Raw genomic sequence first — 16,272 nt, 5'->3', positions numbered from 1 at the left:
TAAAAATAATTTTTTAAAAAGTTATCTAGGCTAGGGGAGGTGGCTCACATCTGTAATCCCAGCATTTTGGGAGGCCAAGGCGGGCAGATCACTTGAGGTCAAGAGTTTGAGACCAGTCTGGCCAATGTGGCGAAACCCCACCTCTACTGAAAATATAAAAATTAGCCAGGCATGGTGGCACATGCCTGTAATCCCAGCTACTCGGGAGACTGGGACAGAAGAATTGCTTAAACCCAGGAGGCAGAGGCTGCAGTGGGCTGAGATCATGACAATGCACTCCAGCCTGGGCGACAAGAGCAAAACTCCGTCTCAAAAAAAAAAAAAAAATTAAAAAGTAATAAGTAATCCATACAAAGCCTTTAATGACACAATACACTGGAGGTTAAAAGTACATCTACTTTGTTCAAAAATAACTTCTTAACCAAATGCAAGCAAATATCAAGGTTATCTTGCCAGGACCCCCAGAAGAAAATGCTTTTTTCAAAGTAGCAAGCTCTGTGTGTCTAAAAAGAATATTGTCTCTCTGATAGACATGAAACAAACCCCAATTAGTAAGAACATATATTCATAACAACCTCCCATTTAATATAATCTTAAATTCTACACTATTTTTACAAAATGTCTACATTGCCAGTTAGTGAAAGTGATCCAGAAGGCAATAAAAGACTTTACTGCAATTTATTTAAGAAGTGTGGGTTACATAAATTACTAGAGTCTTTTACAACCCACACGATGTATTTCGGTAGTATTTAAAATTTTAAATAAGTTTCACTTAATCTAACAAAGGTTAATAACATAAGTCTATGTTAACAGTTCAGGGAAATAGTCAAATATCTAGCTATTTCTAACAATTTTCTCTGTGAGGGTTAATGGCAACTCCAAATGCTAATATACAGTCAATACAAATTACTTACTTTTCCACCAATGTTTGCACACATCCCTTCCAGGAAGGCATCTGTAGGGCAAGATCTGCTATTGCTAAAGCCAGCTAATAAGAGAGATTAAATAAATGAAGACAGATGAACAGAAACAGGGTTACAATAAATATTCATTGGGAAGCAAAGAAACTACATTTCTTCCAAACAATATAACTAAGATTAACTACCCCTCCCCCATTGCTCCCAACTTCCAACTATATATACCTGGTATAAACTGTTCTGGGTTAGCTATAAATTGCTGAAATTTAAGAGTTAACCTTTAAAAATTAAAAAAAAAAAGAAGAAGAAGTCAGAAACAGATTACAGATGTTCCTCAAAATATATCAACATTTACTTTTATTTGGCAATACCATAGAACTCCACAAATATATAAATTATACTTTGCAAAGGTCAAAGCTACTAACAAACTCAGACCTTTGACTCAGTTCTCAAGCAATGGATTGTCATTTCCCTTCTCTTTCCATTTCTCATCTTGAAGACTTAAGCGAAAACCTCTTCAAGGGCACTTCTATGACAGGCAGAGAACACATTTGAGTAGGTACTCACAGAAGCTTCCAGTTTTCCTATCTAATGTATTTCCCTGTCTAAGGGAGAAAGGAGAGATGCTCTAGTTCAATCTTTCATTCATGAGACCTTTACTAAAGCCAATCAGCCCAGAAAGAATTTCTTAAAAGGCAACTATCTAAACTTTATTCTGACCTCGCATGCCTGTGAAAACACATACTCACCTTATCCATTTCTGGTGTTAAGTTAGTCTGAAATCAAATGAACTCTGAGATTAATACAAAAGATTAAAAATTTCATTTTTCTATCCACTTATAAGAATATAGCAGTGCATTTGTAATGAAGTTAACATTACCTCACATGGCCTAGCAATACCAATTAAAATAATCTTGATAAATCCAAATGGCCATACGAATTTCTCTAATGAGAAGCACAGGATTTACCTGCGTTACAATGACAGGTGACAAGTCTTTCAAGTTCTGGATATGGGTTAGCAATGAGTCCCGTAAAGAGGCATGAGAGTCTGTGGGGAGCTCATAAAATGAGGTCTGAATCTTCATTTTCATGGTCTGTGCAGCAAAATAGCATGATTCCACATCCTGTCGGATCTGTAACAACTGGTCTGAGATCTCCCATGCATGAACCTGAAAGTGTATTAGACAAAGATGTCTTAAAGAAGACCACTTTTCTAATTTTAGTGCCATATAACCTCAATACTTATATAAACATATTTAGACTAAAGTATAACAAAAGAAAAATCTGAAAAGCTAAATTACTCAATGATTACCTAAAATAATTACCTAAAATCTGACTCATTCTAGGAAGGCATGAGAGCTATCAATTAAATTAATAGATATAATCTTGTTGATTTGAATGACTGTGTGGGTGTGGAGAGTATGAAGAAAAATGTCCCAAAAGTCCCCACTAAACTATAACGTTGCTGTAGAATTTTCAACCCTAATCTATGGTTGGATGTTTCTTCTCTTTTCTTGCTTAAAATAAAGCTTTGTTCACTCTAAGAATTGAATCCAGAAGCTTTTTTAATATATCTATGAATATGAGAATATATTTCATGTTGGTCTCAGTAGCCCTACATTTCAATTATTAGTTCCTGATAAAATAGCAGAAAAACTATCTTGGCCCAAGTAAGTATTTCACATCCTTCAATTATTTTCTTTTTTTGGAAACAGAGTCTCGCTCTGTCACCCAAGCTGGTGTGCAGTGAGTGGCATGATCACGGCTCACTGCAACCTCTGCCTCCCAGGTTCAAGCGATGATCCTGCCTCAGCTTTCTGACTAGCTGGGATCACAGGTGTGTGCCACCACACCCAGCCAATATTTGTATTTTTAGTAGAGACGAGGTTTCATCATGTTGGCCAAGCTGGTCTTGAACTCCTGACCTCAGGTGATCCTCCTGCCTCGGCCTCCCAAAGTGCTGGGAGTACAGGCAAGAGCCACTGCACCCAGCCCCTTCAATTATTTTCTGATATATTTCTACTTGGCAAAGTGCTACACATGCTACTAAAATCATTTTCAAAGGAAAAATAAACTTATCTATAGACATAATAAAAAGAACCAAAGTATAAAATCTGGTCTCTAGTAGCTAACCACAATTATAAAGGGGAGTCACATTTTGAAGACAACTTTGGAAACAAAATCATGCAATAGTTTGTAGACAACTAATTAATTACATTAATTCTAATCCAATTCTGCACTAAACAGCCTTGGGAGAAGACTAATATGGACTGGCAATAATTGGAATCTAACAAATAGTGTCTATTGTAAAGAGAGGGCGTTAAATTTCTTGTGAAGACAGAGCTCTTCACAAGTAATACATAATCCTTGCGTATCCTTCAAGATCTTTCCAAAGATAGATATGCAGCAAGTTAAGATATAGATGGAAGAATAAATGGCCTGTACAAGTTCTTAAAGTAAATGGAAACTAAAGACCCGAATTTCCTAATTACAGATTTACTGACATAAAACTTAGCTTTAGGCTGGGCGTGTGGCTCACGCCTATAATCCCAGCACTTTGGGAGGCCAAAGTAGAAGGATCATTTGAGCCCAGAAGTTTAAGACTGGCCTGGGCAACATGGCAAGATCCCTGTACCTCTACAAAAAATTAAAAAATTAGATGGGGACCAGCATGATGGCTCACGCCTGTAATCTCAGGACTTTGGGAGACCATCCCAGCTAACACAGTAAAATTCCATCTCTACTAAAAATACAAAAAAATTAGCCAGGCATGGTGGTGCGCACCTGGGGTCCCAGCTACTCGGGAGGCTGAGGCAGAAGAATCACTTGAACCCAGAAGGCAAAAGTTGCAGTGAGCTGAAATCGTGCCACTGCACCCCAGCCTGGGCAACAGAGCAAGACTCTGTCTCAAAAAAAAAAACAAACAAACAACAACAAAAAAAAACAGCTGGACTCTCAAATACAAAGTGTGAGACTGCCCACCCAAGCCACTAAGTATAAAACCATAAAGAAACACAAAGGATTACTATAAAAGGACAGTGGTTACCTTTATGGGGAGGGAAGCAGTTATGTCAAATGTTACAAGAAAAGCTTCCACAGTGGAATGGCCAGTAAAGTTCTAGTTCCTTCCTTTTCTTTTTTTATAAAAATGGGACAAGGTCTCACTATGTTATCCAGGCTGGTCTCAAATTTCTGGGCTCAAGCAAGTCTCCTGCCTCAGTTTCCCAAAGTGCCGGGATTACAAGTGTGAACGACCGTGCTCAAAGTTCTATTTCTTGACTTGGGTGGTAATTAAAAGGACGTCCACATACAGTAATTCACTAAGCTATACATTTGCATTGTTTGTGTTTACATTTAGAAAACAAAACAGAAACCAGGTACAGTGGCTCAGGCTTATAATCCCAGCACTCTGGGAGGCCAAGGCAGGTGGATCACAAGGTCAGGAGTTCCACACCAGCCTGATCAACGTGGTGAAACCCCATCTTTACTAAAAATACAAAGATGAGCCGAGAGTGGTAGTGCACGCCTGTAATCTCAGCTACTTGGGAGGCTGAGGCAGGAGAATTGCTTGAGCCCAGAGGCGGAGGTTGTAGTAAGTCAAGAGTGCACCACTTAACTCCAGCCTGGGAGACAGAGCGAGACTGTCTCAAACAAACAAACAAACAAAAATCTTTTTCCCAACTGAAATCTACCCATCAACCCAACAGGGTCAAGACCCTTTGGGAAAAAATTGTTTGCACAGTGCCATGTTGTGCAGAAATTAAATGGCAGAAACTAGCAGAAAACACCAACCATTCTCAATTATCTGTATTTCTGACTTTAAACATTTCCACCTCCTTTAAAAGTAGAGACCTCAAAAATGAAGGGCAGAATCGAAAAACAAAACAATTACTTGCCCCTGGGCAAATCAGTAATCTTAGAGGTAGAGATGCAAAACTGGTTAACTCAGGGGGTAGGGATGCAAAGGAGATTTATTTTTCAAGCACCTTTGATGATGTTTGAATTTTTTTTTTTTTTTTGAGATGGAGTTTCACTCTTCTGGGCTAAGCTGGAGTGCAAAGGCAGGATCTCAGCTCACTGCAACCTCTGCCTTCCAGGTTCAAGCGATTCTCTTGCCTCAGCCTCCCAAGTAGCTGGAATTACAGGCACCACGCCTGGCTAATTTTTATATTTTTAGTAGAGAATGGGTTTCACATGTTGGCTAGGCTGGTATCAAACTCCTGACCTCAGGTGATCTGTCCGCCTCAGCCTCCCAAAGTGCTGGGAGTACAAGCGTGAGCCACTGTGCCTGGCTGGTGTTTGAAAATTTTTTAAGTGTCCTTTGTAGTTACCTTTTTATTAAAAATAACTTGTACTTTATGTACAATTTTTTAAAAAGTGATGCAGATCTTATAAGGTTTTTTTTTTTGACAGGGCCTCTCTCTGTCACTCAGGCTGAAGGGCAGTGATGCCATCACAGCTCACTGTAGCCTCGAATTCTTGGGCTCAAGTGATCTGCCCACCTTAGCCTCCCACATAGCTGGGACTACAGGCATACATCACGGTACTCAGCTTTTTTTTTCTTTGTAGAGACAGGTCTCGCTATATTGCGTAGCTTGGTCTCAAACTCCTGGGCTTGCCTGCCTCAGGCTCCCAAAGTGCTAGGATTACAGGCACGAACAATCACACCCAGCCTGTAAGACTTTTTTCTGCAAAATTTTTTTAGAAAAGGTAGCAAAACTTTTTAACACATGGGAGTTAGTTTCATGTCTGTATGCTCCCTATGCTCCCTAAACAACAATGTTATCTCTCTCATAACATTTATCGGCCGTTTCAACTTTGGTTAAAACAGACTATCTGGTATTATACCAATTCTCCAGCCAAAAACTGTAAGTAAAGATTCACTAAGACCAGGCTGAGGTGGGCAGATCACTTGAGGTCAGGAGTTTGAGACCAGCCTGGCTAATATGGCTAAACCCATTTCTACTAAAAATACAAAAATTAGCCAGGTGTGGTGGCATGCACCTGTAATCCCAGCTAGAGGGAGGCTGAGAGGCTGAGGCAGGAGAATCACTTGAACCCAGGAGGCGGATGTTGCAGTGAGTCAAGATCTCGCCATCGCACTCCAGCCTGGGCAAAGGAGCAAGACTCTGTCTCAAAAAAAACAAAAAAACAAAAAAAGATTCATTAAATATCCCCTACAAAGAACCTTTTTAAAGACACCAAAGCCGCTAAGACAACTAAAGTATGAGGCTACAGATCCCAGAGAGAAGGGAATGGAAGAGCAGCAAATTCAGTTCACTCTTTGGCTCCACTTTTCCCCTCACAGCATTTGCCAATCTGAAAGTGGAAGACAAGAGGCTAAGAAGCTGAAGAGTTCTGGAAAGCCTCACAAGACTGGGGAAATAAAAACTGAATTTCAGAGCATATTCAAGAGGACCCCTGTTAAATACTCCAAACTCTGAGTTGGGACTCAGTGAAGGAAACAAGAAATACATCACTCCTTAAAAAGACTGGTAAGTTAGGTCACAAAATAAGTTTTAATTTTCAAAGACTGAAATCTTTTCTGATCACAATTAAATAAAACTACGAGTCAACAGCTAAAGGGAAACTAGAAATTTCACAAATATATGGAAATTAAACAATATACTCTTAAAAAAACCAGTGGGTCAAGGAAGGGAAATCAGAAAACATCTTCGGACAAATGAAGATGTTTCTCGACTTGGGTGGTGGCTAAAAGGACATCCACATACAGTAATTCGCTAAGTTATATGTCTGTATTGTGTTTCTATGTTTTTGTTTAGAAAACGAAACAGAACAACAATAAAACTCTAATGTTGCCTATTAAACTGAACTAGTATAAAATCTAGTATAAAACTGAACTAGTATAAAAAACATAACATACCAAAACTTATGGGATGCAGTAAAAGCTGTGCTAAGAGAAATAAAATGTATAACTGTATATGCTTACATTAAAAAAGAAAACAAGGCTCAAATCAACAACCTAATTTTACACCTTAAGGAACCAGAAAAACTAAATCCAAAGCTAGCAGAAAGAAGGAAATAATGACGATTTAGGGCAAAGGTTAACAAAATAGAGAATAGACAAACAACAGAAAAATCAAAGGAATGCTACAAAAAGATCAACAAGGTCAGTCCCAGCAGCCGCGGTCAGGCCACCCCTCTGCCAACAGCTCCAGTGCCACCTTGGGGCAGCATCTCTGGCGGGTAGAAGCAAGGCACTGACAGGCACAGCAGAGACGTCCTGTAGCACCGGCTCAGGCAGCAGCATCTTCACTCTCCCTAGTGCCCAGGTGCTCTGAAAACATTTCCACTGCTGCTCTGAGGGCACAAGAGGCAGGATTTGGAATTCCTGGAGAATTGTCTTTGTGAGAAGCTGGAAGTATTTCTTTCAATTCCATCTCTTAGTTTTCGATTTTGTTGTGTTTCAGAGGAACAGTAAGAAACCATGAAAAGTTTAGTAATGAATAGTTTCACTGCCACTCACTTCCTTGATGAAGGTTTTACTGCCCAAGGACATTCTTGGCCAAAAAATAATAAATTTTCTTCTGATGATGATTAGGATGCCTTCTATGTCATGGACCTTGGAGACATTCTAAAGATACATCTAAGATGGTCAAAAGCTCTTCCTTGGCTGGATGCTGTAGCTCACACCTGTAGTCCCGGCACTTTGGGAAGCTGAGGCAGGCGGATCATGAGGCCAGAAGATCAAGACCATCCTAGCTAACATGGTGAAACCCTATCTCTACTAAAAATTCAAAAAATTAGCCGGGCTTGGTGGCACGCGCCTGTAGTCCCAGCTACTCAGGAGGCCGAGACAGGAGAATCACTTGAACCCAGAAGGCGGAGGTTGCAGTGAGCCAAGATTGCACCACTGCAATCCAGCCTGGGTGACGCAGTGAGACTCTGTCTTTAAAAAGAAAAAAAAAAAAACCATTCCTCTTATCACATCCCTTCATGCAGTCAAATACAAATATAATGATAGCAGAGCCATCATGAAGACTCTCGCTGCCACTGGGATAGGATTTAACTGTGCTAGCAAGGCTGAAATACAATTGGTGCAGATTCTGGGGATGCCCCCAGAAAGGTTTATCTATGAAAATCCTTGCAAACAAATTTCTCAAATTAAGTACGCTGCCAATAATGGAGTCCAGATGAGGATTTCTGGTGGTGAGTTTGAGTTGATGTCAGTTGCCAGAGCGCACTCAAAGCAGAGTTGGTTTTTTTGTTTTTTTTTTTTTTTTTTTGAGATGGAGTTTCGCTCGTTACCCAGGCTGGAGTGCAATGGTGCGATCTCGGCTCACTGCAACCTCTGCCTCCTGGGTTCAGGCAATACTCCTGCCTCAGCTTCCTGAGTAGCTGGGATTACAGGCACGCACCACCATGCCCAGCTAATTTTTTGTATTAGTAGAGACGGGGTTTCACCATGTTGACCGGGATGGTCTCGATCTCTTGACCTCGTGATCCACCCGCCTCAGCCTCCCAAAGTGCTGGGATCACAGGCGTGAGCCACTGCGCCCGGCCCAGAGTTGGTTTTTAAGACTACAAATGATGATTCTAAAGCAATCAGTTGCCTCAGTGTTAAAACTGGTGCCACGCTCAAAGCCAGCAGGCTTCTTTTGGAATGAGCAAAAGAGCTAAATATTGATGCCACTAGTGTCAGCTTCCATGCAGGAAGTGGCTGTACCAATCCTGAGACCTCCACGCAGGCAGCCTCCAACGTCCACCGTGTCTCTGACAAGGGAGTTGAGTTTGGTTTCAGCATCTAACTGCTTGATACTGGCAGTTGCTTTCCTGGATCTGAGGATGTGAGGCTTAAATGTGAAGTATTACCAGTGTAATCAACCCAGCATCAGACAAGTATTTTCCACCAGGCTCTAGAGTAAGAGTCACAGCTCAGCCAGGCAGATATTCTATGTAGCATCAGCTTTCACTGCCAAAAAAATCATATTAAAAGAACAAACAGGCTTTGAACAGACTTTTATGTATTACATGAATGAAGTATATGGATCATTTAATCACATCCTTTATGATCATACACATGTAAAGCCCCTGCTGCAAAAGAGACCTACATCAGTGAGAAGTACTATTCATCCAGTATATGGGAAGAACACATAACAGCCTTCATCAGATTGTTGAGCACTGTGATCCACCCAAAACATATGTAGGTGATTGGATGCTCTTTGAAAACATGGGCACTGACACTGTTGCTGCTACTTCTACTTTCAATGGATTCCAGAGGCCAACAATCTACATGTGGTGTCAGGACCAGCATCTCAACTCATGCAGCAAATCTAGAACCACAACCTCCCACCCCAAGTAGAGGAACAGGACATCAGCACCCTGCCTGTGTCTCATGCTTGGGAAAATGGAACGAAACATCACTCAGCAACTTGTGCTTCAGCTAGTATTAATATGTAAATATCACTCTTGCATTTGTTAACTACAAGTCCAGCTTGAATTAGGGGATTTCGTAAGAGTTGGGTTTGCACGGATGTGGCAATATGAAAGACTAGGATATGGGTCACACATTGTGTTCCTATGAAAACTATTTAAATATTTGTTTTATATGGATTTTTATTCACTTTTTAGACATGCTACTCAAGAGTGCCCTTCAGCTGCTGAGCAAGCATTTGTAACTTGCACAATGGCAGAATGGGCCAAAAGCTTAGTGTTGTGACCTGTTTTTAAAGTAAAGTATTTCAAAATTTAAAAAAAAAATTGACAAAGCTTAAACTAGATTAATTAAGAAATAAGAGAGAGCCGGGTGTGGCGGCTCACGCCTGTAATCCCAGCACTTTGGGAGGCCAAGGCGGGCAGATCACTTGAGGTCAGGAGTTCAAGACCAGCCTGCCCAGCAGGGTGAAACCCCATCTCTACTAAAAATCCAAAAAATTACCTGGATGCAGTGGCACATGCCTGTAATCCCAACTACTTGGGAGGCTAAGGCACAAGAATTGCTTAAACCCAGGTTGCAATGAGCCAAGATCATGCCACAGCACTCCAGCCTGGGCGACAAAGTAAGATTCTGTCTCAAAAAAAAAAGAAAGAAAGAAAGCAAGAAAGAAATAAGAGAGAGGATTTAAATAATCAGAAATTAAAGTCAGAATATTACTACCAATTTTACAGAAATAAGGATTATGAAAAGTATTATGAACAACTGCAAGTGAACATATTGAATAATTTACATGAAATAAATTCCTAGAAACATAACCTACCAAGACTAAATCATGAAGAAATTCAAAATCTGAATAGACCTATATAACTTGTAAAGAAATCAAATCAGTAAAGAAAAACTTCCCAATGAAGAAAAGCCCAGGACCAATGGCTTTACTGGTGAATTCTATAAAACATGTAAAGAATAATCCATTTTAAACTCTTTCCAAAAACTGAAGAGGAAAGAACACTTCCTATTCATTCTATGAGACCAGCATTATTCTGATACCGAAGCTAGATGAAGAAACTATAAGAAAAGAAACTTACAAACCAGTAACATCCCTTATGAATAATAATGCAAAAACCCTCAACAAAACACTAACAAACTGAATTCAACAGCATATTTTTTTCTCGATTTTTAAATTTTTATTTTCAAAATTTTAAATTTAGAGATGGGGTACTGCTATGTTGCCCAGACAGGTTTCTAACTCCTGGCCTTAAGCAATCTTCCTGCCTCAGCCTCCCAAATAGGTCAGATGACAGGCATAAGTCTTCATGCCTGGCTTTTCAAAAGCATATTAAAGGGATTATACATCATCACCAAGTGGGATTTATACCTGGTATGCAAGGGTGGTTCAACATATGAAAATCAATGTAACATATACCACATTAACAGAATGAAGAAGGAAAAGACATGGTCATCTCAATTTATGCAGAAAAAGCATTTGATAGACTTCAACACCCTTTCATGATAAAGACACTCAACAAACCAGTAATAGAAGGAAATAACTTCAACATAATGAAGGCCATATATGCAAATACCCACAGCTAACATCATACAACAGTGAAAGACTAAAAGCTTTTCAAAACTCTGAGATCAGGAACAAGACTAGGGTGTCTACTCTTGCCACTTCTATTCAACATAGTATTCAAAGTTCTAGCCAGAGCAATTAGGCAAGAAAAACAAATAAAGAGCATCTAAATTGAAAGGAATAAGTAAAATAATCTCTGGTTACATATAATGTAAGATCAATCTACATGATCTTACATGTAGAAAACCCCAAAGATCCCCCAAGAAGATTGTCAGACTTAATAAATGAATTTGGCAAAGTTGCAGAATACAAAATTAACAGATTAAAATTAGTTGCTTCTACATACTAACAATGAACAATCTGAAAAGAAACAATTCCATTTACAATAGAATAAAAGAGAATAAAATACTCAGCAGTAAACTTAACCAAAGAGACAAAAGACTTGCATACTGAAAATTACAAAACATTGCTGAAAGAAATTAAAGATGACACCAATAAAGGAAAGACATCTCATGCTCATAGACTGGAAGGCTTAATATTGTTAAGATTTCAATACCACCCAAAGCAATCTACAGATAAAAATGTAACTTTTACCAAAATCTCAAGGACATTTTTGGTAGAGAATGGAACTGTTTCCTTCATATGGAACCTCAACAGACCCCAAAAAGCCAAAACAATCTTTAAAAAGAATAATATTAGAGGTCTTACACTTCCAATTTCGACACTTATTACAAAACCACAGTAATCAAAACAGTATGATACTGGCATAAAGACACATATAGACCAATACAATGGAATAGACCCAGAAATAAACCCTCCTGAAAAAGTTCAAATGATCTTTGACAAGGATGCCATGAATACACAAAGGTGCTAGGAAAACTGAATATCCATAAGAAAAAGAACAAAGTTAGTAACTTACATCATATATAAAAGTTAACTCAAAAAGGACTAAAGACCTAAACATAAGACATGAAACTATAAAACCCTTAGAAGAAAGCCTAGGGGAAATGCTTCATAATCATTGCATTTGACAATGATTTCTTAGATGACATTTTTGGAATAAATATTTCTCCAAAGATACACAAATGGCCAAAAAGCATATGAAAAGATACTCAACATCACCAATGATAGGGAAAGGCAAATCAAAGCCACAACGAGATATTACCTCACACCTAATATAATGACCATTATCCAAAAAAACAAAACAAAGCAAAAAACCTCAAAAAATAGTGTTAGCAAGGATATGGAGACATTGGAACCCTCTGCACTGCTGGCAGGAATGTAAATGGTGTAGCTACTATGGAAAAGGGAATGGCGGTTCCTCAAAAAATGAAAAATATAGAACTACTATATGTTCCAGAAATCCCAGTTCTGGCTATATATCTAAAAGAACTGAATATAAGATCTCAAACAGGGCCAGGAGTGGTGGCTCACACCTGTAATCCCAGCACTTTGGGAGGTGGGTAATCACTTGAGGCCAGGAGTTCAAGACCAGCCTGGCCAACATGGCAAAACCCTATCTCTTCTAAAAACACAAAAATTAGCCAGACATGGTGGCACACATCTGTAATCCCAGCTACTTGGGAGGCTGAGGCATGAGAATCACTTGAACTTGGGAGGTAGAGGTTGCAGTAAGCCAAGATCATGCCACTGCACTCGAGCCTGGGCAATAGAGATAAACTAAAAAAAGAAAAGAAAAAAAAAAGATCTCAAATAAATAAGATATTGGCACACCCATGTTCAACTGCAGCCAACTGCAGCATTACTCACAATAACCAAGAGGTAGAAGCAAACTAAATGCCCCTAAATGCCCATCTATGGATAAATGGATAAACAAACATAGTATATACATGCAGTGAAATAAATGTTACTAAGCCTTCAAAAGGGAGGAAATTCTGACACACACCACAACATGGATGAACCTCAAGGATACACTGAGTGAAAATACACTTATCACTAAAAGATAAGTACTGAATGATTCCAACTTATATAAGATATCTAAAATAGCAAGCCTCATAGAAACAGAAATTAGGCCAGGCACCAGAGTTCATGCCTGTAATCCCAACACTTTGGGAAACTTTGGCAGGAGGACTGCTTGAATCCTAGAAGTTCAAGACCAGCCTGGGCAATATGATGAAATTAGCTGGACATGATGGCGTGTCTGTAGTGCCAGCTACTGGGGGATATGGGCAGGAATACTGAGGTGGGAGTATTGCTTGAGCCCAGGATACAGAGGTTGCGGTAAGCCATGATCACGCCACTGCATTCCAGCCTGGGCAGCAGAGCAAGACTTTGTCTTGGGAAAAAAAAAAAAAGGAACAGGTTGAAACACAGCTTAGAATCTGCTCAATTCCTTTTTGAATTTCAAAGATATCTGTCCCTGTCATAAAGACCTGCCAGAAGCAAAAGAAAATTATCTCAGGAAGAAAACATCATTTATTTCTTTAACTTTTCTTAAACAACAAAAGCAAAGCCAGGCCAGGAACGCTGGCTCACACCTGTAATCCCAGCACTTTGGGAGGCCAAGGTGGGAGGATCACTTGAAGCCAGAAGTTCAAGACCAACCTGGGCAACAAAGTGAAACCTCATCTCTCCACACACAAAAAAGAAATTAGCCAGACATGGTGGTGTATGCTTGTAATACCAGCTACTTGGGAGGTTGTGGTGGGCGGTCCATTTATTTGAGCCCAGGAGGTCAAGGCTGCAGTAAGCCGTGATCACACCACTGCACTCTAGCCTAGGTGACAGAGGGAGACCTCGTCTGGAGTAAAGAAAAAAAAAACAACAACAAGCAAAACCAAGTGACAACAACTGGAAAGAAACAGACAATAGAAAATAACCATTATCTAGAAAATGAATTATCAAAGACTAAAATAACTGATGTCTTAACCAAACTGATAAAACATCACCAATAGTTGTATGTGACAACTGATGTGATTCAGTAAAAACGACAAATTATCATCTATGCAGTATTCTTGCAAAAAATGTTTGACCTGATTGCATTCATGAGAAAAGAGCCAGACAAATCTGAATAGTAGGGCATACTAAAAACTAAGACAAAATGGCCCACCCTGGGGGGTGTGTGTGTGTGTGTGTGTTGAGATGGAGTCTCACTCTATCACCCAGGCTGGAGTGCAGGGGCGCGATCTCAGCTCATTCCAACCTCTGCTTCCCAGGTTCCAGCGTCTCCTGCTTCAGCCTCCTGCACAGCTGGGACTACAGGCGCCCACCACCATGCCTGGCTAATTTTTTTATTTTTAGTAGAGATGGGGTTTCACCATAGCTGGTCTCAAACTCCTGACCTTGTGATCTATCCGCCTCAGTCCCTCAAAGTGCTGGGATTACAGGCGTGAGCCACTGTGCCTGGCTGTGTGTGTTTTAAAGGGACAGGGTCTTGACATGTCCAGTCTGGCCTCCTGGGCTCAAGCAACTCTACCACTTCAGTCTCCTGAGTAGCTGGGGCTAAAGGTGTGCACTATCACTCCTGTCTTGGATTTGTTTGTTAATATAATTATCATAAAAGAAAAACAATATCCAGGTAACTAAAGAGATATAATAACTAAAAAAAAAAAGCATTACCCTTGAAGGATACTAGATTAGAAAAAATAAAATTTTAGAAACCTAGAAATCTATTAACTAGGGCAATTAGGAAAATTCGAATACAGGCTGATAATACCATCATATCAAAGCTGAATTTCTTGGAATGACAATAGTTTTAGTTTATTTTAGAAAAATGTCCTCGTTCTTACAAGATACATGTGGAAATGTTTAAGGAGTAGGGCATTATAAGGTTTATTTCTAAAAGGTTAACATAAATAAAGAGTTGAAAAAAATGAATAGCTGATTAATATATGCAAAGACTTAGAAGATGAAACTGGAGAATTTCCATTAAGAAATGGAATATATAAAAAAGAATTAAAAGGAAATTTTAGAAGTAAAAAATATGGTAACTGAAATTAAGAACCATTAGAAAGGGCCAAACAGCAAATCAGACAACTGAAGAATACATTACTATCCTTGATAATCGGCCAATAAAAAACAGACTGAAGCACAAAGTCAAAAAAAGGAGGAAAGGTAGGCCAGGTGTGGTGGCTCACACCCATAATCCCAGCACTTTAAGAGGCCAAGGTGGGTAGATCACAGGTCAGAAGTTTGAGACCAGCCTGGCCAATATGGTGAAACCTCATCTCTACTAAAAACACAAAAATTAGCTGGGCATGGTGGTGTGCGCCTATAGTCCCAGCCAGAGGCTAAGGCAGAAGAATCACTTGAACCCAGGAGGCAGAGGTTGCAGTGAGCTGAGATTGCGACACTGCACTCCAACCTGGATGACAGAGCGAGACTCTGTCTCAAAAGGAAAAAAAAAAGAATAAAGGTAGACAAGGAGAAGAATGTAAGTGACATGTGGGACGGAGTGAAAAAGGCTAAAATATATAATTAAAATCCTAGCAGGAAAAGAGAAAACAGAAATCAGGAACTAACAAAGAACAATGGAAAAGCAGCTAAGTATTTGGGTAAATCCAATTAACACTTATTATATAAAGCAATAATATCTTGTGGGATTTAAAATATATGAAGAATAAAAATACTTCAGAAAAGTTCCACATCCACCTAAGATGTATAATGACAGAAACAATACTACTTTCCACAAGTTAGCAATACACAAAGGCAAATAAACTACAAAATAACCTTGCTTAAATGCATCTTTATTTTAGAAAAATGTCCTCGTTCTTACAAGATACATGTGGAAATGTTTAAGGAGTAGGGCATTATAAGGTTTATTTCTAAAAGGTTAACATAAATAAAGAGTTGAAAAAAATGAATAGCTGATTAATATATGCAAAGACTTAGAAGATGAAACTGGAGAATTTCCATTAAGAAATGGAATATATAAAAAAGAATTAAAAGGAAATTTTAGAAGTAAAAAATATGGTAACTGAAATTAAGAACCATTAGAAAGGGCCAAACAGCAAATCAGGTAGATTTACAGTGGCTCACGCCTGTAATCCCAGCACTTTGAGGGACTGAGGCGGATAGATCACAAGGTCAGGAGTTTGAGACCAGCTATGGTGAAACCCCATCTCTACTAAAAATAAAAAAATTAGCCAGGCATGGTGGTGGGCGCCTGTAGTCCCAGCTGTGCAGGAGGCTGAAGCAGGAGACGCTGGAACCTGGGAAGCAGAGGTTGGAATGAGCTGAGATCGCGCCCCTGCACTCCAGCCTGGGTGATAGAGTGAGACTCCATCTCAACACACACACACACACACACACCCCAGGGTGGGCCATTTTGTCTTAGTTTTTAGTATGCCCTACTATTCAGATTTGTCTGGCTCTTTTCTCATGAATGCAATCAGGTCAAACATTTTTTGCAAGAATACTGCATAGAT

General features: G+C 39.4%; 1 protein-coding gene and 1 pseudogene across 2 annotated transcripts in view; one reads left to right on the top strand and one right to left on the bottom strand.

Annotated features, from left to right (window-relative positions):
• The window catches only part of TNPO3 (transportin 3), a 100,060-nt gene that overhangs the window by 61,039 nt on the left and 22,749 nt on the right, over positions 1-16,272 (bottom strand). For both annotated transcript variants that reach the window (XM_012474063.2, XM_012474064.2), the window contains 2 exons: positions 1,886-2,086; positions 915-988 (listed from right to left, as the gene is read on the bottom strand). In XM_012474063.2, the coding sequence (XP_012329486.2) occupies positions 915-988; positions 1,886-2,086 (275 nt within the window). The remainder of the gene's footprint in view (positions 1-914; positions 989-1,885; positions 2,087-16,272) is intronic.
• LOC105732062 (ornithine decarboxylase-like) lies at positions 7,381-9,338 on the top strand (annotated as a pseudogene).

Source organism: Aotus nancymaae, unplaced genomic scaffold (genome assembly GCF_030222135.1).
Source record: "Aotus nancymaae isolate 86718 unplaced genomic scaffold, 86718_ANA_hifiasm-v0.15.2.pri h1tg000002l, whole genome shotgun sequence".
Classification (NCBI taxonomy): domain Eukaryota; kingdom Metazoa; phylum Chordata; class Mammalia; order Primates; family Aotidae; genus Aotus; species Aotus nancymaae.
This window is presented reverse-complemented; position numbering and strand designations above follow the sequence as displayed.